Raw genomic sequence first — 24,163 nt, 5'->3', positions numbered from 1 at the left:
TAGGGATATTTGTCTCCCTGCGGTCTAACTTCATGAGCTCTTTGTATATTTTGGATATAACCCTCTATCAGTTGTAGGATTGGTAAAGATCTTTTCCCAATCTGTTGGTTGCCATTTTGTCCTAACCACAGTGTCCTTTGCCTTACAGAAGCTTTGCAGTTTTATGAGATCCCATTTGTCGATTCTTCATCTTAGAGCATAAGCCATTGGTGTTTTGTTCAGGAAAATTTCTCCAGTGCCCATGTGTTCAAGATTCTTCCCCACTTTTTTTTTCTATTAGATTGAGTGTGTCTGGTTTGATGTGGAGGTCCTTGATCCACTTGGACTTAAGCTTTGTACAGGGTGATAAGAATGCATCGATCTGCAATCTTCTATATGCTGACCTCCAGTTGAACCAGCACCATTTGCTGAAAATGCTATCTTTTTTCCTTTGGATGGTTTTGGCTCCTTTGTCAAAGATCAAGTGACCATAGGTGTGTGGGTTCATTTCTGGGTCTTCAATTCTATTCCATTGGTCTATCTGTCTGTCTCTGTACCAATACCATACAGTTTTTATCACTATGGCTCTGTAATACTGCTTGAGTTTAGGGATAGTGATTCCCCCTGAAGTCCTTTTATTGTTGAGGGTAGTTTTAGCTATCCTGGGTTTTTTTGTTATTCCAGATGAATTTGAAAATTGTTCTGTCTAGCTCTATGAAGAATTGGATTGGAATTTTGATGGGGATTGCATTGAATCAGTAGATCACTTTTGGTAAAATGGCCATTTTTACTATATTAATCCTGCCAATTCATGAGCATGGGAGATCTTTCCATCTTCTGAGATCTTCAATTTCTTTCTTCAGAGACTTGAAGTTCTTATTATACAGATCTTTCACTTGCTTGGTTAAAGTCACACCGAGGTATTTTATATTATTTGGGACTATTATGAAGGTTGTTGTTTCCCTAATTTCTTTCTCAGCTTGTTTCTCTTTTGTATAGAGGAAGGCTACTGATTTATTTGAGTTAATTTTGTACCTAGCCACTTTGCTGAAAGTGTTTATCAGGTTTAGTAGTTCTCTGGTGGAACTTTTGGGGTCACTTAAGTATACAATCATAACATCTGCAAATAATGATATTTTGACTTCTCCCTTTCCAATCTGTATCCCTTTGATCTCCTTTCGCTGTCTAATTGCTCTGGCTAGAACTTCAAGAACTATATTGAATAAGTAGGGAGAGTGGGCATCCATGTCTAGTCCCTGATTTTAGTGAGATTGCTTCAAGTTTCTCTCCATTTAGTTTAATGTTAGCTACTGGTTTGCTGTATAAGGCTTTTACTATGTTTAGGAATGGGCCTTGAATTCCTGTTCTTTCCAGGACTTTTATCATGAAGGGGTGTTGAATTTTGTCAAATGCTTTCTCTCAGCATCTAATGAAATGATCATGCAGTTTTTATCTTTCAATTTGTTTATATAGTGGGTTATGTTGATGGTTTTCTGTATATTAAACCATCCCTGCATCCCTAGGATGAAGCCTACTTGATCATGATGGATGATTGTTTTGATGTGTTCTTAGATTCTGATTGCAAGAATTTTATTGAGTATTTTTGCGTCAATATTCAAAAGGGAAATTGGTCTGAAGTTCTTTTTCTTTACTAGATCTTTGTGTGGTTTAGGTATAAGAGTAATTGTGGCTTCAGAGAAGGAATTTGGTAGCGCTCCATCTCTTTCAATTTTGTGGAATACTTTGGATAGTATTGGTATGAGGTCTTCTATGAAGGTATGATAGAATTCTGCACTGAACCCATCTGGACCTGGGCTCTTTTTGTTTGGGAGATTTTAATGACTGCTTCTATTTCTTTAGGAATTATGGCGTTGTATGAATGGTTTATCTGTTCCTGATTTAACTTTGGTACCTGGTATCTGTCTAGGAAATTGTCCATTTACTCCAGATTTTCAAGTTTTGTTGAATATAGGCTTTTGTAGTAGGATCTGATGATTTTTTTGAATTTCCTCTGATTCTGTTGTTATGTCTCCCTTTTCATTTCTGATTTTGTTAATTTGGACACACTCTCTGTGTCCTCTGGTTAGTCTAGTTAAGGGTTTATCTATCTTGTTGATTTTTTCAAAGAACCAGCTTTTGGTTCTGTTGATTCTTTTTATAGTCCTTATTGTTTCTACTTGGTTGATTTCAGCTCTGAGTTTGATTATTTCCTGCCTTCTACTCCTCCTGGGTGTATTTGCTTCTTTTTGTTCTAGAACTTTTAGGTGTGCTGTCAAGCTGCTGATATATGCTCTCTCCTGTTTCTTTCTGCAGGCACTCAGAGCTATGAGTTTTCCTCTTAGCACAGCTTTCGTTGTGTCCCATCAGTTTGGGTATGTTGTTCCTTCATTTTCATTAAATTCTAAGAAGTCTTTAATTTCTTTCTTTATTTCTTCCTTGACCAGGTTATCATTGAGTAGAGCATTCTTCAACTTCCATGTATATGTGGGCGTTCTTTCCTTATTGTTATTGAAGACAAGCTTCAGCCTGTGGTGGTCTGATAGGACGTGTGGGATTATTTCTCTTTTTCTGTATATGTTGAGGCCTGTTCTGTGACCAATTATATGGTCAATTTTGGAGAAAGTACCATGAGGTAGTGAGAAGGTATATCCTTTTGTTATAGGATAAAATGTTCTAAACATATGTGTTAAGTCCATTTGATTCATAACTTCTGTTAGTTTGTCTATGTGTCTGTTTAATTTCTGTTTCCATGATCTGTCCATTGATGAGAGTGGGGTGTTGACATGTCCTACTATTATTGTGTGAGGTGCAATGTGTGCTTTGAGCTTTAGTAAGGTTTCTTTTATGTATGTAGGTGCCCTGGTATTTGGACCATAGATATTTAAGATTGAGAGTTCATCTTGGTGGGTTTTTCCTTTGATGAATATGAAGTGTCCTTCCTTATCTTTTTTGATGACTTTTAGTTGAAAATTGATTTTATTTGATATTAGAATGGCTACTCCTGCTTGCTTCTTCAGACCACTTGGAAAGTTGTTTTTCAGCCCTTCACTCTGAGGTAGTGTCTGTCTTTGTCTCTGAGGTGTGTTTCCAGTAGGCAGCAAAATGCTGGGTCCTCATTGCGTATCCAGTTTGTTTATCTGTGTCTTTTTATTGGGGAATTGAGTTCATTGATGTTGAGAGATATTAAGGAATAGTGATTATTGCTTCCTGTTAACTTAGTATTTGGAGGTGAGATTATGTTTGTGTGCTTCTCTTCTCCTTGTTTTTTTTACAAAAAGATTAGTTTCTTGCTTTTTCCAGGGTGTAGCTTGCTTCCTGTGTTAGGCTTTACCATTTATTATCCTTTGTAGGGTTGGGTTTGTAGAAAGATATTGTGTAAATTTGGTTTTGTCATGGAATATCTTGGTAAAAATATGGAACGCTTCATGAATTTGCGTGTCATCCTTGTGCAGGGGCCATGCTAGTCTTCTCTGTATCGTTCCAACTTTAGTATGTGTGCTGCCAAAGCGAGCACAAGAAGTTTTTTTATTATTGAGAATAGTTTTCACTATCCTAGGTTTTTTGGTTATTCCAAATGAATTTGCGAATTGCTCTTTTTAACTCTGTGAAGAATTGAATTGGAATTTTGATGAGAATTACATTGAATCTGTACATTGCTTTCAGCAAGATGGACATTTTTCTAGAGTAATTCTACCAATCCATGATCATGGGAGATCTTTCCATCTTCTGAGATCTTCTTTGATTTCTTTCCTCAGAGACTTGAAGTCCTTGTAATACAGATCTTTCACTTGCTTGGTTAGAGTCACAACAAGGTATTTTATATTATCTGTGGCTATTGTGAAGGGTGTCGTTTCCCTAATTTCTTTCTCATTCTGTTTATTCTTTGAGTAAAGGAAGGCTACTGATTTGTTTGAGTTAATTTTATACCCAGCCACTTTGCTGAAGTTGTGAATCAGTTTTAGGAGTTTCTGGTGGAATTTGGGGGGGTCACTTAATTATACTATCATATCATCTGTAAATAGTGATATTTTGACTTTCCTTTCCAATTTGTATCCCTTTGACCTCTTTTTTTGCCAATTCCTCTGGCTAGAACTTCAAGTACTATATTGAATAGGTAAGGAGAGAGTAGGTGGCCTTGTCTACTTTCTTATTTTAGTGGGATTGCTTCAAATTTCTCTCGATTTAGTTTGATGTTAGCTACTGGTTTGTTGTATACTGCTTTTACTATGTTTAGGTATGGGTCTTGAATTCCTAGACTTTCCAAGACGTTTATCATGAAGGAGTGTTGAATTTTGACAAATGATTTCTCAGTATCTAGTGAGATGATCATGTGGGGTATTTTTCACTTGAATTTGTTCATATAGGAGATTGTGTTCATGGATTTACATATATCGAACCCCACTCGCATCCCTGGCATGAAGCCTACTTGATCATGGTGAATGATCATTTTAATATGTTCTTGGATTCAGTTTCCAAGAATTTTATTGCATATTTTTGTGTCGAATTTCACAAGGGAAATTGGAGTGAAGTTCTCTTTCTATGTATGGTCTTTGTGTGGTTTAAGTACAAGCATAATTGTGGCTTCAAAGAACTAATTAGTTAGTGTTCCTTCTGTTTCTATTTTGTGGAATAATTTGAAATAATTTGGTATTAGGTCTTTTTTGATGGTCTGAGAGAATTCTGCACTAAACCTGTCTGATCCTGGGCTTTTTTTTCCTCTTTAATTTGGTGACTTTTAATGACTGCTTTTATTTTTCAGGTGTTATGGGACTGTTTAAATGATTTATCTGATCCTGATTTAAGTTTGGTACCTGGTATCTGCCTAGAAAATTGTCCATATCCTCCAGATTTTCCAGTTTTGTTGAATATAGGCTTTCATAGTAGTAGGATCTGATAAATTTTAAATTTCCTCAGTTTCTGTTGTTATGTCTCCCTTTTTATTTCTGATTTTGTTAATTTGGGTACTGTCTCTGTGCCCTCTGCCCTCTGGTTAGTCTGGCTAAGGGTTTATCTATATTGTTGATTTTCTTCAAGAATCATCTCCTGGGATTTTTGATTGATTCTTTGTATAGTTCTTTTTGATTCTACTTGGTTGATTTCATCTCTGAGTTTGATTATTTCCTTCCTTCTACTCCTTTTGGGTGTGTTTGCTTCTCTTTGGGTGTGTTTGTGTGTATAGCTCCCAGATGTCAAGCTGCTGATATATGCTCTCTCCTGTTTCTTTCTGCAGACACTCAGAGCTATGAGTTTTCCTCTTAGCACTGCTTTTGTTGTGTCCCATAAGGTTGGGTATATTGTGCCTTCATTTTCATTAAATTCTAAAATGTCTTTAATTTCTTTTTTTCTTCCTTGACCAAGTTATTGAGTAGAGCCATTTTCAGCTTCCATGTGTATGTGGGCTTTTTGTCATTTTTGTTGTTATTGAAGACCAATCTTAGTTTGTAGTGATGTGATAGGATGCACAGGATTATTTCAACCTTCTTGTGCATATTAAGACTTGTTTTGTGACTGATTATATGGTCAATTTTGCATAAGGTACCATAAGGTGCTGAGAAGAAGGTATATTCTTTTGTTTTAGGATGAAATGTTCTATAGATATGTTTAAATCCATTTGGTTCATAACTTGTTAGTTTCTCTGTGTCCCTATTTAGTTTGTTTCCATAATCAGAGAGTCCATTGCTAAGAGTGGGGTGTTAAAATCTCCTACTATCATTGTGTGAGATCCACTGTATGCTTTGAGCTTTAGTAAAGTTTCTTTTATGAATGTGGCTGCCCTTGCATTTGGAGCATATTCAGCATTGAGAGTTTATCTTGGTAGAATTTTCCTTTGATGAATATGAAGTGTCCTTCCTCATCTTTTTTTGATAACTTTTGTTTGAAAGTTAATTTTACTGGATATTAGAATGGCTACTCCAGCTTGTTTCTTGGGACCATATGCTTTTTCCAGCCTTTTACTCTGAGGTAGTGTCTGTCTTTGTCACTGAGGTGTGTTTCTTCTATGTAGCAAAATGTTGGGTCCTATTTATGTATCCAGTCTGTTAGTCTATGTATTTTATTAGGGAATCAAGTCCATTGATGTGAAAAGATATAAAAATATGGAATGCTTCACTAATTTTTGTGCCATCCTTGTACAGAGGCCATGTTACTGTTCTCTGTATTGTTCCAATTCTAGTATATGTGTTGCTGAAGAAAGCACTGTTGTCCTAGATAGAGCCAACAGATTAAGATAGAGGTCACCTACCCTTCCTTGGAATTCCCCTAATGTGCTTTTAATTGGACCTGCAAGCTCACTGGGGCACGTCCATCTTGGAAGATGGCAGACCCCAGCATGCTGGACTTCTGCAGAAGAAAAGGCTCTTTGCTTTTGCATACTATTTGAGTTCAGGGTATCATTCTTCAGTGAATCATGGACCCTTACAATTGATTTTGGGATGGAGCAACTCAGAGCCCTGAATCTGGGCTAGGAAAGTAGCTGAGCTGGTTAGAGCCAGATCTGCTTTATCCACAGCACCAGGGCCAGTTCTTCAGCACTACTGCAGCTAAGCCACCCAATGGTAGCATCGGCCAGAGGCAAGGCCAGCTTACTGATCTTATGCCCTCAGGGCTGGCTTATGAGTACCTTCATCATCAGGGCCAGCTACACTGTGTTGCCCTGATGAAGTGCAGGGCATGCTCTCCCGAGTACTACCACCAGTGAGGGAGCAAGACCAGCTCTCTACCTCTCATGCCCTTGGTGTCAGCTCTCCCAGCTTCAGCAGGTGTCAAGGGGGAGGACATCACCCATACCACCTCACAACAGACAAGTGGTGGGGCTGGCTCACTGGCACCAGGGTCAGTTTTGTTGTGCTGTCTTGAGTTCTGGCAGACTACAGCTGGTGAAGGGCAGAGATGGCTCTCTAGCACTCCTGACCCTGTGGGTGCACATGACCCTTTGAGCAGCTTTCCTGTCTGTTGGGGTCAGCTATCACATACTCATGACCCAGCCGGGATCACCCACACCCCTGCTACCAGGAGCAACTCTACTATGCTGCCTGTGTGAGGCATGAGGTCCTCTCTTCTGAGTGCTGCTGCAGGTAAGAGTTGGAACCAGTTCTGCACATTTACGTCCTTTTATAATTATTGCATTTTTGGTACAAATGTGTAAAAATTAAAGCCTGTTAAGGATGTTGAAAATGACCCCTGTCAGTGATTTATTAAATATTTTTGTGTAACAAAAAGAATGTGATGAACTATTCTTGGGTGGTAGTGCTAACAGTAGTATAAGTGTAATTGCTGTCTGGATAATTAATATTTTCCTGTAGACTTAACATGCCTCTCAATGTAATAGTTTGCTACTGTTATTTTGGGTATATAACTTTCAAAGTAAAACATATTTTCCTATGTGGGTTATAAAGCCTACTCTCATTTGTATTTCAAATTCTCCCGAAAATAAGTAAATGACTTTACCTCAGTCTCTAGAGTTAACATTGTTATTTTTCTTCTGTACGCAGTTCAAGGGAACAAAAAAGATTATGAACATGTATGCATGTGTGCCTGCATGTATTTAGTGTATGTGTGCCACATGTGTGCACTTACGTAAGGAAGCTAAAATGGTGTCATCAGAGACATGAGCCACTCCTTGTGGGTGCTGGGAACTGAACCTGAGCCCTTGGCAAGAAAATCAAGTGCTTTTTCCTCCTTCTTTCTCCATATTTTGGGTAACTCTTCCTACCCCTACCTACCTCAGTTAACCTAATAAACTCAGGGGTTTGTCTTCTGGGTGACTAGATGTCGTGTTAATAGACACTTCTGTCTTACCAATTCTGCAGACCACTCCTGTAGTGATTTGAACATGAAATGTCCCATAAAGACTCATATTTTTGAACACTTGGTTTGCTGATAGTGATTCAATTTCATAATGCTATGGAAGTTTTAAGAGGGTCTTTCTGGAAGAAGCTTATTACTACCGGCTGATTTTGAGGTATTATGGTGTAGCTCCACTTCCTGTCCTGGCCCTGAGCCTTCCTGTGTGGGGTTTAAATGAGATCTCGCTGGCTCCCAACTACCAGGCTGGTTCCACACGTCTGCTACCATGCCTTTCCCATCATGACAAAGAACGGTGGTGTTTCCCCTCCGGAACTGTGGGTTAATATAAACTCTTGCCCCACTGGAAGTGGCTTTCTGTCAGAGTTTTCTACATAGCAGCAGAAAAGTCATGCTGACCGACCATAACCTTCATTATCAAACAGTCTGAAGACAACTTTCAATTAGTGCTTTTATTGAGCAAAACTTATGTTGGTGATATTTTAAATCACTGTCCCTGGAGCTGAGTTTCTTCAGCAGCAAGTTCTCTGTGGTGGCCAAGTTCTTACTGGCGTCTACCCATCTGCTACACCCTTTCGTAGGTCCTAGTGCTGACAACATTGTTCATGGTGCACTCCTGAAGGTAGAGAGATTTGTTAGATGTGACTATTGACAGGTTAAACCTTCTCCCTCATCTTTCTGCAGAACAAGCCTTCAATTCAGGCCACAGAGACAAATGAGTATCTTGGTGGGTAGTCACTCAAAAAATATGTAAAAATGTAAACTTAGGGATCACTCACCACTACCATTCTTCCATCCACAATTCTTCTTTTAATTGTTGTCTGTTTGCCAAGCCATCTTTGGATCTGGATCATTGACCCACCTTCAAAAGTTATAAGGCTCTATAGATGCAGAGACAGTGGTTAGAAGGAGTTATTCAATACTTTGTACCTATTACCACACTAAACACCTACTCTCTTAACTTCAAGTCTGAAATTCTGTTCTTCATGCTGCTCAATTCAATTCCTGTTATGTTTTAATGCAGTCAATCTAGAAGTCCCAGGAGATAACTAAATTCATGTTCTCATAGACAAGAATTCATAAGCTATTTAACCTTAATAATTGTTCTATTCTGTATTTTTCAGACAATAACAAAAGTTGGGGGAAGGTGAGGAAGGAATGTCATATGCTAGGTTTACATCTGTAACCCTGGTACTTGAAGGTCAGAAGCAGGCCTAAGATAAGAAGCAGGATCCTAAGTTGCAGGCCAGTCTAGGCTATATAGCAAGGCCTTGTCTCAAACAGCAGCAACAAAAGGACTAGTAAGAACATTTTAGCTCCATTAAGCTATCTGAATAATTAGCAAACAAATGACTTTATGCACAGATTTTAAACAAGCCCAACCAGGCTTAGTAATAAATGAACTGAATTAAATTGAATCAATACAATAAACTGAATGACCCACACCTAGCCAGCTATTTTCCTCAGTGATTGAACAGAGTGAGCTCCAACTAACCTTCACTTTCCGGTTGTCTGCAGTGGTCTCTTCAAACTCTTCCCCCAATTTGAAGGAGATCTCCGTGTTCCTGCATGCACTTCCTGCTTGGATGTCCATCCTTTCCCCATTGAAACTAATGCTAACACTTGGCTTTATTAAACATGCAACTTTCCGGGGTTCACATTCCACTCCTGGAGGACAAAGAAAAAAATATACCTTACTCACATGTTTAGGAAGATATGTCAAGAACTATTTTGAGCACCAGCTCTTAAAGAATGCTTCCTCTTCCACTGGAGTCGACTAGCATACACCCTTGTTTCTTCACAGACAAGGTCTCATTCTGCAGCCCAGGCTGGCCTTGAAGTCAGGGTCCTCCTGACTCTGCTTTGACTTGCAGATGTGAGCCACCATGTCCAACCTTAATGTCTTCTTTGATGTTTTCTGTAATCTCTAGATCAAGTCAAGGTACAACTAGTAATTTTGATATCTTGAAAAGCTAAATTCACTTTCTCAAACCTTTGTGCTTAGTGTGAAGTGTGGATTTGCAGGATGGCTTTCAAGGGAGCAAATGCTTGCATTTAGCTTTGTGGAAACTCGCAAAGACAATCTGTGAAGCCCTCGGCTCAAAGCCTGGCCCTGGTGCTTTGGTTGGGCACATTCCACTGTCAATATGACTATTGACAGTAGGTAGACAGACGCTGACTCTTCTCTCTGAATACATATTTTTGTCTACTGCCCATTCCAGCTATGGATGCAACAGACCTCCCTATAGGAAAACAGATCTGTGGATCTCAAGGAAGAGTAAGGTGGTCAAAATCTGGGCTCCAATTCTGACACTTGACAGTTTTGCTCCCTTTGAGCTTTCTCCATAGTAAAGTGTGGATGACTTGGCCTTCCTTACCCTTGCTTTGGAAGAGTACATGAAAGGTTTAGAAAGGCCCCAAAGCAGAGTAATTTCAGTGACTCTTCCTCCTTGCTCCAGACTTAGCGCAACTCCTAGTCAACACACAGTGCCACTCTGGTCATAAGCCCACGGTCCTCCCATTCCTTTCCCATCTCCTATATCTATCTATATCTATCTATCTATCTATCTATCTATCTATCTATCTATCTATCTATCTATCATCTATCTATGTCTATCTATCTATCTCTACACATAGAGATAGAAATAGAAATATATAGTATATATTTTTCCTATAGGTCTCTCAGTGTAGCTAGGCTGCACTTGAACCCTCTATCTTCCTGCCAGAGCCTTGTAACAGCTGAGATTGTATGTGTGCATGGCTACATCCACTCCCAAGTTTCTTACATCCCTCAAATTTTTATTCAAAACAAATTTGTCTATATGAAAATTTCTTTATTACTTCCTGATATGTAAATGTTGTTTTTGGGAGAAGAGTAAATATTACATTTATGATATTGCTAACTTCTTACGGGGTAAAACATTGCTGTTTCACTGCTTACAATAAGTACATATGTCAATAACTGTCAGCAATCGCTGATCATTGTAAGCAAAATGTAAAAAAAGGAAGAAATCTGCATTTCATGTGGTTTAGACTTATAAAAGAGGATGTTAATAATTGTGAAAATGAACTGTTGTTCAGAGAGGTGTTCATATAGAGAGGTGTAGCTGTTACAGACACAGCTTGTTATAACTCATGGTTGATTGCAGAGCTTGACGTAGATATCAAGGACCCATCCTCCTGGGAGACAGCCAATGGTGAGATGGTCAGTCAGTGAAGAGAAACCATTCTATTTCTCCTCTCAAAAAAGAAAATCTTCAAAACCATGTACATGAGTGAACATTCTAGAAAATTCTAGCCTTTAAATTGGTGGTGCTTACAAACATCAAATATCAGATGTCCTGCAAATTAGATATTCACATTATGTTTCATAACAAGTTATAGTTACGATGTAGCCACGATTATGTTTGGTGGCCATGACAACATGAGGAACTGTATTAAAAGGTCCCAGAGTTAGGAAGGTTGAGGACCACTGTGGAGAATGTTATTTGTTGCCACTGTGCTTCTAAATTCATGATTAAAATAAATCCCTAAACAAATTCAATCCATAAACTAATTACAACGATTCATTTACACAAATTTTGGGGTCGAACAAAAGCTGCTCAATGAAATGATCCTGCTGTGGAGAAATTTGTGCAGGAGGTCAGCATGATGATCTTCCACCAGGAGCCTGGGCTATAAACAGAGAGTGAGCTGTAAGCCGAGTTCAAAGATTTTTTAACGTTAATTATTAGTTATTATAGTTAAAAGAAATAATAATAAGCAGGCTTATAAACTTTGTCGAGTATAACTCAAGGTCACAAAAAGAAAATCATTTAAAAATTCATCGTCAGGTACAAAGCCAGCCACAACACAAAAGCATCTTGCCACCAATTCCCTACTCCCGTAACGGCATCGCTCACCCAGTTCCCTCACGTAATTCTCGAAGTTTTCACTGGAGACCAGTTTCCAGGTCCCCAAGAAGGGTTCAATCATCGTGCACAGCTTTGCGGTTAGATGAGACACTCACAACCGAAAACCACGAAGTGTGGGCATCACTGTGCCGCCAGGCCCTTCCTTCGAAGAAGATCTTTGTCACGTGGCATTCCTGAAGCGGCCAATGAGCTGCCAGGAATCTGAGATTCCAGGCACCGGCGGTTGACTCTCTCTATATACCACCAACAGAAAACTAACCCGCAAAGCTTAACTCAGGGAGCCTCTCTAAGCCTCCAGCAACGGGATTTATACCCAAGAGACCCCTGCTAAGTCTTACCTGCCGAATGGAGGCAACTGTCAATGGAGATGAGACTTTGAACACTAAATGTCGACTATCCCTAAGGGGATATCTGACAAATGTCTAACCAACACCAAATCAGATGTTTCCCCACCTCAAACAAGGACACCCTTGCTTGGTCTGACTCAGCTATTTTACTTTTTGTTTGTGCAAGTCATGGTGTAAAACCTTCCCCTTCATTAGAAGAGTGTTGTCCCTTCCCTTGCTTGCAGGGTTGATGTGTTCATATTGTTAATGCAATTTAAAATGCCTACAGTTGCTTGGAGTGAGGTTTAGGTTATTAACATAATTTTTGTCAATCAAGGATAGGTGGGGACTGGGAAGAAAGGTGGCAATTATTACGGGGTAGAGCTGCGTGGTGTGAGCCTTACAAGGGAAGGATACAGTGAAGTCAGTGCCTAGAAACCTCATCTTTTATGTTAACAAAGTAAACTCCCCTCCCTTCTCCCTCCCTCCCTCCCTGTCCCTGTCCCTGTCCCTCTCCCTCTCCCTCTCCCTCTCCTCTCTCCTCTCTCCTCTCTCCTCCTCTCTCCTCTCTCCTCTCTCCACTCCTCTCTCCTCTGTCCTCTGTCCTCTCTCCTCTCTCCTCCTCTCTCCTCTCTCCTCCTCTCTCCTCTCTCCTCTCTCCTCCTCTCTCCTCTCTCCTCTCTCCTCTCTCCTCCTCTTTCCTCTGTCCTCTCTCCTCTCTCCTCTGTCCTCTCTCCTCTCTCCTCCTCTCTCCTCTCTCCTCTCTCCTCCTCTCTCCTCTCTCCTCCTCTCTCCTCTCTCCTCCTCTCTCCTCTCTCCTCTCTCCTCTCTCCTCTCTCCTCCTCTCTCCTCTCTCCTCCTCTCTCCTCTCTCCTCCTCTCTCCTCTCTCCTCCTCTCTCCTCTCTCCTCTCTCCTCTCTCCTCTCTCCTCCTCTCTCCTCTCTCCTCCTCTCTCCTCTCTCCTCTCTCCTCCTCTCTCCTCTCTCCTCCTCTCTCCTCTCTCCTCTCTCCTCTCTCCTCTCTCCTCTCTCCTCTCTCCCCTCTCCTCTCTCCCCTCTCCTCTCTCCTCTCTCCCCTCTCCTCTCTCCTCTCTCCTCTCTCCTCTCTCTTCCCTCCTCTCTCCTCTCTCCTCTCTCCTCTCTCCTCTCTCCTCCTCTCTCCTCTCTCCTCTCTCCTCTCTCCTCTCTCTCCTCCCCCACGTAGCCTGGCTGCCCTCATATTAGCAATCCTCCTGCCTCAGCCTCCCAAATGCTAGGATTACCAGATGTGCTACACCACGACTAGTTTTCAAAATCATTTTTGTATTAAAAGATGCAATTTAAGATGTTGCAGGTAAATTTTTGTAAAGTTTTAGGTGAAGGAAGGAATGATACCTGATATCTATAGTCCAAAAAGGTAAAGGGGGGCACCAGAAAGTTAAAGCTCGCTGTAATTCCTCCTTGCTTCATGTTCTGCACTCCAAGCAAGTGAGGTAGATTCACAGGTCCCAAGTTTTCTACCACACATTAATTGAATAGATTGATGTGGCTGCTCATAATTCCAGCTACTAGAAAGCCAAAAGTTTAGATGGTCAGGGACAAGAAAATGACTATTTTTTTCATCTGTTCTATGTCAATTCACCCTTCAACTCTGAGGACTATCTCTTCATCCTTGTGTGTGACAGCATCTCTTTCCACACAAAGCAAACAAGATATTGCGGTTTTGAGTGCCAGAGAGACGTGATAGTTTATTCGGGACAAAGAATTGCTTTTGGAGAAAAGGTATTTAGAGAAGTGGAATGTGTTGTATTTTTGTGAATTGGAAAGATATTCGGCTATCCAGGAGGGCAGAAGGAGGCAAGCAAAACCTCAGGGAAGATCATGCTAACAAATGCCTCAAAGGTCCATAACACAATCAGATTCAAATACAGAGTGAGTCGCACAGGCCTGCCCTATGGCACGAGTCTGCCTTAGTGCTTGCATCTGTGTTCTCCAATTGGAAGGCAAAGAACGTATCTGTGCCTATTGGCCAGTAGGGTAGCGGGTCAAAAGTCACCCCCTGGGCAGCTGTCTTTGTTACTCTCCTAATATTTATTCAGAAATGAATACTGCAGCTCCTTGTAGAACTCAGTTGGTGTGTGTGGCAAAGGGACAAGTCAAATTTTCAGCTTCTGTAAAATTCCCCACTACTGGGAGGGAGTCAGAGGGAGAAATAGCATGGAGTCTTCCTCCACTCACTAAGGTTTCTCCTGTGATATTGCACAATGTCATCCATTGTGATGTAAATTCAAATTTGGAGCCAGAATCAAATTTGTAACCTCATGTAACCTCTGTCACATGAGGTCACAGTGCCATTGTTACTTAACAGTCTTGTGCCTAAGATTTGAAACTTGATGATTAAGCCTTTGGCTGCTGACACACCTTTGTAAATGGCTTCATTAAATGGTTAATGTGGCTCTGGCCAATTACTTGTACTACAAACAGCTAATTTCATGCACACCTTCACAGACCCCACTCTAGCATGTGGTAATTTGGTTCAGAACTCTACACCACCCATGACAGCACATTTAGACCTTAGAAGGAAGGGTATTAGAGAACATGGTGTGTAGAATTGCATTTCTATCAGATATCTGAGAGCAATTGTAAAAATGAATCAAGAAAAGACAATTCTTCAGACTCATTTCTGTTCCCAAGACAGCATCTGGCTTAAATGATGCTGTAGATAATAGGCAATGCATTTATAAGTGAGTAGCAAAAGAAATGAGGACCAAAGGCAGTTATGGGACATGGTGAGTCTCTGGTACTGGAGTAAGCCCTCCTGTTCTCACTGGATGCAGTGTTGATACCACAGGACCACCACACCTGACAAAGCACAGCTTCAGCAACCAGTGTTTTATTTTGGCTCTCAGTCTCAGAAGTTTTAGTCCACGACGGAGAGGAAGGCATAGTATAGCTCACAATGGTGGGAATATGTAGGCAGTGGCTTGCTATATCTCAGTAGACCAGGAAGAAAATAAAAGCAGGAACTTGAAGCCAGGTTAATGGCCTTCACAGACCCATCTCTAGTTGCCTGCATCTGCCAGCCAGGATGCACTTTCTGAAGCTACGCAGCCTCTTGACCAGCTGTGTGATGCTTGAGCACATTCCAATCCATGAGCCTGTAGAGGACATCGAAGAGTCAAAGCAGAATGTTTGGACTTGGCTTCCAAAAACTCATGGCCATTTCATAACGCAAAATGCATTTAATCCAACTTCAGGGATCCCAACACTTTTGCATGGTTCAGGATTCTGAAATCTAAGCTCTCTTCTAAGACAGAAGAGAATTCTTTAGCTGTAAAACACTCCCTACCTCCAGTATCCAACAACTAGTGTAGGCATTGCCATTCTGAAGGGGAGACACAGGAAACAGACAAACCAGACTGAACCAAAGCGAGGCCGGGTAGTTCTATGTCCAGTATCTAGGCCTCTGTCATAGGAAGCCCCACAGACTTAGGCAGCCCCACACTCATAGCCCTGCTCCTGTAGCACATGGCCTGTGTTAGAAGCTGTCTTCTCTGGTGACTAAAAGTTTCATCAGCAGGTCCTCCACATTCCTAGTATCTCTAAAACAATATCCTCCATTGTAACTGCAAGGTCTACTGCTTGCATGGTTTTGACTATTTCAGGGACTCTGTCCCTCTCCCTCTCCCTCTCTTCCCTCCCTCTCCCCCCCCCCTCTCTCTCGGAGAGAGAGCATCACATATTAGCTTATTTTGCTTACCCTATCTTTAAAATCCATCCATTTTTTGCCTATCAAAAATGTCCTTTTTAAAAAAAAATAGAGAGGAGAAAGGAATAGAAGTATAAAGGAGGGAATATAGGAAGGGTCAGCTAGCACTAAAGGTCATTTGTAAAGGCATATAGAAACCTACTACTGTAGAAGCTTCCTACAATACACACATATAGAAAATTAATCTGAATGGAGTCACCAAATAAGAGGAAAGCTGATTCACCAACTAGATACCTTATGCTACCAAGTAAAACTTCAGGTTCCAGGAGTGAGCTATATCGTGTTAGGCCAAGGGGACCTCATAGAACAGTCCAAACATGGCGGGCTGTTGTCAAGGCTATTAGTTGCAACCCACAACCAGCTAGTAAGATTTCATTGCAGAAGTCAATGAAGAGATTGAGCTCTCTTGGCTGACATGCATGGCACTGGAAGGTATTCTATATGATACTAGAGGCAAAAGACGATTCCCCAGCATTTTAAAACAGTTATATTGGAGACATTCCTCCAAGGTAATTGTTGTCTGTATGGGGAGGCTCCCCCTTGGCTGTCTCCCCAGAGTCTACTTGAACTCTGTCTCTTTAGGTTTTGTCACCACTGATGCCTTCCAGACCTGTGTTCGGCCAGGATAATGGGTGAATTTCATAATTCTACAGTCGTGTTCTGTTTTGTCTTAGTGCTCTGAGCTCTGAGCCTCCATTTTCTCATCTCATCTCACAGAGACAGCTCCTGCCATCAGCTCACTCTGGTGATCACTAATGCACACCCTGCAGAGTGCCCGACGCCAGCTTGTTCTTAACGTTCACTGGTTTGCCACACCTTGCGCTAAGCATCCCTACACAGCTCTAGTGAGTCCAAATACTGGGCCTCACTGTTTTCGTGATTAAAAAAATATTCTTGTAACCAGGAACCTTCCATGTTAGTCCCTTATGTGTTACCTCTAAACCATGGTGTGACATATACAATAGTTGTGCAGAAAATGAACAGCTGTAGAAGTATGTTCCAAAGAGGATATCCCAAAGATGATAATGCATTTAATACATCTGATATTTTTACTAACATGTATCAATTACACATACTGGTTGAGGTCAGTGTGAGTTATTGTGACACTGGAACATATTCATACAGTGAGCTCTGGTCCAATCCATATTTTCTCCTCACCCTAAGCATCTCTACCCTACATCCAGGTTGGCTCTCTTTTAACTTCTGCATATAAGACAGGACAGGTGACATTTGGTTTTCTGTGTCTGGCTTATGTCACTCAACACGCTCTCTGCACCATAGATGTCTCTGTACTCTACACTCTAAAGGATTTCTGTTTGACTACAAAATATAAATCTCATGATTTAGGAATTTTACTCTATCCCTGCAAAGCCTCATTGTAGAGGTGTTCATGCCTCCCACAAAAGAGACATGCAATACACACAAGTACATACACATGTCTACACACGTACACTGCCTGGGAAACCTGACTGGTGTGTGTGTGTGTGTGTGTGTGTGTGTGTGTGTGTGTGTATGTGTGTGTGTGTGTGTGTGTGTGAATGTGTTTCAAACCTGTTTTATATTTGCATGAACATGAGTTTTAAACTTCACTCTTACTGTATGTGTGTATGCATACATTTCAAACCTTACGATCATCATGCCTGTGTGTGTGTGCACAAGTGTTTGTGATATAGGGATTCCAGGGAGGTTTAAATTTGAGTAAAAGGTACTGCTGATAATAATCATAAATGTTTAGAAACTACAACATTGCATCTTTATTCATGAACAAACCTGTCACATGTCCCTAGTGTGAACCTTATGACTGGCATGACATCTGCACACACTGTTTCTAGGTGCAGCATACTGCTGTGGTTTGGATGAGGTATGTTTCCTGAAGGTACAAGTCCTAGAAGTCTGACCCCAGCATAGTATGTGAAGATGCTGGGGCATTAATGGATGGGAATTGCTGATAGGTTGTTCGCTCAGTGTGAATGAGCCGGATGGGCTTGAGGAGACAATCTTCTTGTCGGGAGCATTCTTTCTCATTTCCTCATGATACCACCTACCAGGAGCTCAGTCAAGTCTCTGGGGCTGTACTCTCTTGAGCACTCAGCCTCCAAAACTTGTAGCCAAGTAAATGTATTTCTTTAGAAGTAAACAGCCTCAGGATTTTGTTAGAGTAACGAAGGACTGACTAAAACACCTGCTTTAAACTAATTTTAGACTCGCTGAACATGGTGGTACATACCTATAACGCCAATAGCACAAGAGGCTGAGGCAGAAGAATTTCAGTTCAAGTCCAGCCTGGAATTCTTAGTAAGAAACACACACACACACACACACACACACACAAACACACACACACGTGCACACACATGTGCGCACACACATGTGCACACACACGTGCACGCACGCACACACACACACACACACACACACACACACACACACACACACACACACACTGTGGAGTCTGGAGCTCTTTCCTACAGCATTGTAGATACTGCTGAATACTCCAGGACAGGGCAGTACAAACCTGCACGCTTGAATACATGGATAATTTCGCTGTGTTTAGAATTGCCCAAGGTCTTGTATGATACAGAAGGGCTTGGTGTTCAGTTTTGATAAGTTCTTGGACATTGGCTTTTCTGGCATGCATTATTATGAAAGATTAAATTGTTTGAATCAGAACCAAAAGTAATGTAATTTTTCTATTGTCTTCACTCCGTTACCAGTACAAAATTGACGCACAACACAAGTATCATTACACAACTTTCTAAGTCTAAAAAGGTTTTATTTAACCAGCATAACCATATCCAATAAAATCCCAGCTTCAGAAAAAAGTAATTGCTTGCTAATTAGTGGAAAATCGTATCTTAAAAAAAAAAAAACAAAACCAACAAATCCCATCAACTATTGTAGAGTTTGATGCAAATTTCAGTCCAGGGCCTCGTCCCTTGGCTCATGCCCTTTCGTAAACTCTTGTAGAAGTCACGCCTTTCATGACACATTCCTAAACACAGGCACAAAATTGACATGGTAAATCACAGAGATAATAGCAGGGGCTTAATTTTTTATCTCTTGGTCTTGGAAAGGAAATGATATTCAACAACAACAACAACAACAACAACAACAACAACAGCAACAACCCCATGTGTTGTAGAATCTTCTATCATATTGCACATCCATCCCCAAGTATAACAGGTTAGGGTGATACAAAGACCAAGAAGATAAAGGTCCTTCCCTCAGGGAACTGGAAACTCTGCACAGTAAGTGAGTGCCATGAGCAGAAATGCAGACTACAGTCTTGAGGATGTTGAGGATGTTGCACTAGGCTTCCGGTGATGCCACAGAGGAGGCAGGGATTGCTTTCTAGGGGGAAAGTGTGCATGGGTGGAGCCTGACTGCATGAAGGAGTGGAGCCTGACTACATGAGAGGGTGGAGCCTGACTACATGAGAGGGTGGAGCCTGACTGCATGAGAGGGTGGAGCCTGACTACATGAGAGGGTGGAGCCTGACTGCATGGGAGGGTGGAGCCTGACTGCATGAGAGGGTGGAGTCTGACTACATGAGAGGGTGGAGCCTGACTGCATGGGAGGGTGGAGCCTGACTGCATGAGAGGGTGGAGCCTGACTGCATGAGAGGGTGGAGCCTGACTGCATGAGAGGGTGGAGCCTGACTGCATGAGAGGGTGGAGCCTGACTGCATGAGAGGGTGGAGCCTGACTGCATGAGAGGGTGGAGCCTGACTGCATGAGAGGGTGGAGCCTGACTGCATGAGAGGGTGGAGCCTGACTGCATGAGAGGGTGGAGCCTGACTGCATGAGAGAGTGGAGCCTGACTGCATGAGAGGGTGGAGCCTGACTGCATGAGAGGGTAGACCCTGACTACATGAGAGGGTGGAGCCTGACTGCATGAGAGGGTGGAGGTGCAGCTTAGAGGACAGAGTACATTAGGCAAGTTTGAGAACCAGCATTCAACCGTCAGCTCCAACTAAACAAATGCTACAAATGAACCTTTTGTTCTACACAGCAGGTGTGTTTTCTAGTGTGCAATAATGGTCCTGAGGCCCAGACAGTACAGCTAAGTGTGCAGCATAACTCACCACCACCAGCTTGTCACCATCTCGTCTCCTCTTTATGGTGGTCGACTTTCCATCCCACTTCTGCACATGTACCAGGACCCCACCATCCAGGGTTATGATGCTCTGAGGGCACAGGGGAAAGAAATTGCAATTCGTAAAGGCCAAAAATCTGACTGAAATACGGAATCTGGGTTCAAAGGACTATTCTGAGGCCCTTAATAATACAGGACAAGAACATAGTACAACGAGAAAATACAAAGAGAAACACATCTTGAAAAAAGTAATGTAGAACTCATATATGTATATCTATTTATATATTCTGAATAGAAATAAAAAATAAAATTATGTCCCGAAGAAAAGGATATACTGTGAAAGAAATTAGATGGCGAAACATATGTTGGCACGGTGATATTACAGTGAGTTTTATTCTTTTAGCCTGTCTTTTGTAAACTTCCTTTAATCTTTTACTGCTCTAATTTACTTCGCACACACTATTGTATGACTCATGAAACACGTTAATCATTGTTAATGTTGGGACAACTTAGTAACAAGGGGAAATGCACCCTCTGTGCACTGACCGGATGGGTTAGGTATGGGAACCCCGAGGCCCGCAATCTATCAATGGAAGCTTTTCTTCCCCTTGTCCTGAAATCACTTCTTGCAGGCTGTGGCATTAAAAGCTTGGCCCCCCTCACACTGCACCTTGTTCCTCACCTTCACTTTCCTGTCATCTGGGGTGATTTCATCGAATTCCACGCCCAGTTTGAAGGAAATCTCGGTGTTTTTAAAAGTACTCTCTGACCGGATGACGACCAAGTCCCCTTCTACGCTGATGATCAAGTTGGGCTTGGCCATACCGGCCACTTTCCTGGTGGCGAAGCCAACTCCTATAGAGAAAAAGGGAACGCATGTAAAGCTTACATTTTAATGTGTGTGATGGAGGAGACACCAGGGTGCTGGGGGCTCCTTTGAGAGAGGCTTTGAAGCAAAGCACATTGCGCTAATCACTGAAGATATTCTCTCAGGTCCCATTATCCATCCAGATTTACTGTTAGCGTGTCCCTTGTCTGACAAATATAACCCCTCAGGAGAGTCGTCCTTAAGTTCAGCAAGAATGTACAAAGAGATTAAATCTCCATACCTCAATGTCTACGTGATATATATATATATGTATATGTATATCTATATCTATTATAGTATGATATATTTGTTTGTATGCTATCTCTATTTTCTAACTATGATTGAGGTGGTTTGACCATTTTATTCTTTCTTAATTATTAAAAGTTATATTGAAAAAAACTAAGTCAAAGACCAGGCCTGACAAAGAGTTATTGTGTTAAAAGGTCATCTATTTTGAGGGAACAAAAATCACATTTCACAACAGTTGTTGCCAAGTGTAATTTTCTTCCCATATTACTCCCTCATGAAGTGAAGATATTTGATTAATTTCTCTAAAGTGAACAATGGTATTTTACACATGTCTTTTTAGAACGGCGACAGCATTCTCAACAATGAGGGAAATTAAAGGGGACTCACTAAGTATCTTTTGAACTCAGAATGTAAGGTAGTTTGGAAACTAACACTGCATCTCGGCCCCTCAAGTTGTGAGCTTGGTTTGTTTAGATGAAGGAGGTCAACAACCTACAGCTTTAGCTGCTCTCTGCATATGTTACACAGAATCCTCCTGTCAGGGTGCTCCGACGCCTTCAACACAAATGCTTAAATACAGGCTACGTCTTTGATCCAGGTGACCAAAGGCTAGAACTAAGGATGAACTGAGAGAGCTGTAGCACAGGATAGATGATGATGCAGAGGGCGTGACTTGGTTCTCTGTCTAAACATTAACCACCGTGAGGAAGTGGTGTGTCTCTGCCTTGAGTTGTCACCGCAGAAAGGCACATCGTTCCGTACCCTCAATCAGCACAGGAAAGGGACGAGGCAGTGGGAAATGATTCCAGAGAGACCATGACAAATGACAGCGTCACTTCTGTCTTCATTTTTTATTTGACTGCAGAAGCCAATGCCTGCCAGCTCGGCCCCGATTACAGTTGTCAGTTGCATTCAGGAGATATCTTGTCGCCTTTAAATATGGGTCTCTCCCGACTTAAATAGGGCTCTTATAATTTAGAGATGAATGTTACCAGTGCAAAAATGTGTCAAACAGTCAGGAACCAAAAGTGGCTCAAACCCTGTGGCTCGGTGCACAGTAACTACCACACTGAGCAGTAAACAGTCAATGGGCTAAGAGGTCAGTCATGCTGAAATTCCTGATATTCTTCTTATCTGCAAACAAGACAATAGTATTGACAGACAACCAAAAGTTCTCACTGTATAACTGAGGGAAGGTTAAGCCTTTGGAGATCCAGGGGATTCTATCCTAATGGAGACCACTCTGTCATATGGGAGGGTCCCGGAGACAAGGGGTTCAATACAGAAGCTCCCTGATAAAGTGCACTGGTTGATGGCCCCTGTGTACTGCCAATGCCTGGTGACCACTCCCACAGCAGCCTGTGGGCAGTGTTGACAGAAACCTAAGCCATTGCGAGCCTCTGTTATGGGAAGGGCACGTTCTATATGTGCCTCACGCATCCTGCTTTTTTTTTTTTAATTACTCACAAATCTATAGCATCACATATCATTCTAAACCTACGAATGTTTGATCCCTTGAAGAAAAACAAACATTTGTCTACTGTAAAACAATCACACATTCTCATGCCTTGACATTGAGACAGAAATGAATTTGCTAAAATATATCTTTCAGCATGAAGTTTTTTTCTAAGATGGGCAATATCATGGCTTCAGTTTTAAGTAAAAGTTACCCCCATCCTTTTTTTAAAAAACATAAAGGGATATTTTTTTCTTTTTAAGTTGTTGCAAATTGTTCGTGTAAAAGGAGATGTTAAAAACAGGCAAAGAGCCAAAGAAACCACAAAAAAAAAAAAACAAAAAAAAACAAAAAACAAAAAAAAAAAAAACCACGCTTGGCAAATGAAGGCAACATCTTGTCATTCTACAGACAGTACAAGATTTTCCTTTAGGCTCTTCCCTGCTGGTTTGCCTGGAGGGAGCACGGGGTTGAAGCTTTGATTGAGAAAACTGGGACAGACTTTTTCCTGTGGCTTCTATAGCCTCAGTGCTGAAAGCAGCGTTTCCTCTCAGCCGTAGCTCCCTCGCAGGCTGAATGAAAGGCAGCTACAAGCCCTCTCCCCAGCCAGGGAGACCTTGGTGCCCACAGCACTCACCCACTTCTTTCATGTAATCATCGAAGTTCTCACTGGAGACGAGTTTCCAGGTCCCCACAAAGGCGTCGCACATTTTGTAAGCCTTCAAGGAGTTCTCTTCCAGGTGAGAAAGGCTGCAGGATGGGGAAGGTGCTATGTGCCTCCTGAGTCCAGGGAACTCGCTTTTAAAGATGTCCCAACCATGTGACTGGAGGAGTGACCAATGGGGGATGACCCCAGATCATTTCCTTCATGACCAGACCCTGTATTTTTTCCTCTGAGTCATGTTTTTAATATAAATTTCTCAACTTTGGTTCTCCCTGGCAATGATCACTGGACTTAGAGTACAAATTATTTTTAACTATGAACAGAGTATTTTAAACGTTCCTGTTTTGACTGTTAAAAGCTAATGCATTGAACTTCCCCCTATTATTCCGTATGGATTTACCTCATTGTGGAGGAGACAATTACCTTGGGACACCCTTTGACCCTCTTATCTTGAGTTTTTATTTTATGAATACTGCAGTAGGGTGTTTGGTGGTTTGAATTTGGGAACATAAAGACTCTCTTAGAGATTCTTAGTCTCAATGTCTCTTTTGTTAGAATAGTGTTATCTCACGAATTATAACAAAATAAATAATGACATTTTAAAGTGGCCTAAACTTATTTATTTTAGACAGTGTCTCTCTACACAGCCCTGGTAGTCCTAGAACTCACTACCTAGACCAGGCTGGTCTCTAGCTCACAGAGATCTGCCTGCGCCTGCCTGTGAGTACTGTCTATAGTGGCCTAGACTTACAATTTCAAATATTCAATTTATTAAAATGCATGCAGCCCATTGCTCAGGAATGTAGTGCACAGATTCAATTAAATTAAAAGTTAAGCCTTACTCTTCCCATTCCTAAATAACCATGCAGTATTGATTTTTACAGGCCCCTTAAAAATGGGTCGCAATCCAAAATATGTCCCTCATTCCATTTCTGAAATGTATTGCAAGTTCTAAATTTACGCAGATCAAAGGTTGTGGGTTTATGTCAATGATCAGATATCTAATCAAATACACCAAGGGAATCTTAATTGACCAGGTTAGAATTCCAAAGCAAAACAAAA

General features: G+C 41.4%; 2 protein-coding genes and 2 non-coding genes across 6 annotated transcripts; all 4 read right to left on the bottom strand.

The window, feature by feature from the left end:
* Positions 1–3,386: 3,386 nt before the first annotated feature.
* On the bottom strand, positions 3,387–3,493 carry LOC120101159 (U6 spliceosomal RNA). Its single transcript, XR_005501556.1, has one exon. It is a non-coding gene; the product is annotated as a U6 spliceosomal RNA (small nuclear RNA).
* Positions 3,494–6,068: 2,575 nt separating this feature from the next.
* On the bottom strand, positions 6,069–6,175 carry Rnu6-999 (RNA, U6 small nuclear 999). The gene has a single exon (XR_005501575.1). It is a non-coding gene; the product is annotated as a U6 spliceosomal RNA (small nuclear RNA).
* A 2,040-nt stretch (positions 6,176–8,215) lies between these two features.
* On the bottom strand, positions 8,216–12,347 carry Fabp9 (fatty acid binding protein 9). Of its 2 annotated transcripts, XM_063282500.1 has the most exons (5): positions 12,035–12,347; positions 11,685–11,897; positions 9,278–9,450; positions 8,562–8,663; positions 8,220–8,398 (listed from the first exon to the last, which is right to left on the bottom strand). In XM_063282500.1, the coding sequence occupies exons 2-5, from the start codon at positions 11,755–11,757 to the stop codon at positions 8,348–8,350; spliced, it is 399 nt and encodes a 132-aa protein (XP_063138570.1). In that variant the 5' UTR covers positions 11,758–11,897; positions 12,035–12,347; the 3' UTR covers positions 8,220–8,347. The 2 variants fall into 2 exon arrangements, with proteins under 2 accessions (NP_074045.1, XP_063138570.1); NM_022854.2 differs by lacking the exon at positions 12,035–12,347 and having other exon boundaries at positions 8,216–8,398; positions 11,685–11,814.
* Positions 12,348–18,521: 6,174 nt separating this feature from the next.
* Fabp4 (fatty acid binding protein 4) lies at positions 18,522–23,232 on the bottom strand. Of its 2 annotated transcripts, NM_053365.3 has the most exons (4): positions 23,075–23,210; positions 20,547–20,719; positions 19,854–19,955; positions 18,522–18,761 (listed from the first exon to the last, which is right to left on the bottom strand). In NM_053365.3, the coding sequence occupies exons 1-4, from the start codon at positions 23,145–23,147 to the stop codon at positions 18,711–18,713; spliced, it is 399 nt and encodes a 132-aa protein (NP_445817.2). In that variant the 5' UTR covers positions 23,148–23,210; the 3' UTR covers positions 18,522–18,710. The 2 variants fall into 2 exon arrangements, with proteins under 2 accessions (NP_445817.2, XP_063138681.1); XM_063282611.1 differs by having other exon boundaries at positions 18,522–19,955; positions 23,075–23,232.
* Positions 23,233–24,163: the final 931 nt, after the last annotated feature.

This window comes from Rattus norvegicus, chromosome 2 (assembly GCF_036323735.1).
Source record: "Rattus norvegicus strain BN/NHsdMcwi chromosome 2, GRCr8, whole genome shotgun sequence".
NCBI lineage: Eukaryota > Metazoa > Chordata > Mammalia > Rodentia > Muridae > Rattus > Rattus norvegicus.
This window is presented reverse-complemented; position numbering and strand designations above follow the sequence as displayed.

What these genes read in the sequence shown, in the direction of transcription:
- Fabp9 (XM_063282500.1), bottom strand. Translation starts at nt 11,757, where the DNA reads ATGATTGAACCCTTCTTGGGGACCTGGAAACTGGTCTCCAGTGAAAAC. An exon ending in GAATTACGTGAGGGAACTGG is followed by an intron (nt 9,451 to 11,684) that starts GTGAGCGATGCC and finishes TTTGTCCTCCAG; the next exon opens with GAGTGGAATGTGAACCCCGG. An exon ending in CAGACAACCGGAAAGTGAAG is followed by an intron (nt 8,664 to 9,277) that starts GTTAGTTGGAGC and finishes CTGCATCTATAG; the next exon opens with AGCCTTATAACTTTTGAAGG.
- Fabp4 (XM_063282611.1), bottom strand. Translation starts at nt 23,147, where the DNA reads ATGTGCGACGCCTTTGTGGGGACCTGGAAACTCGTCTCCAGTGAGAAC. An exon ending in TGATTACATGAAAGAAGTGG is followed by an intron (nt 20,720 to 23,074) that starts GTGAGTGCTGTG and finishes TTTTCTCTATAG; the next exon opens with GAGTTGGCTTCGCCACCAGG. An exon ending in CAGATGACAGGAAAGTGAAG is followed by an intron (nt 19,956 to 20,546) that starts GTGAGGAACAAG and finishes CTGTGCCCTCAG; the next exon opens with AGCATCATAACCCTGGATGG.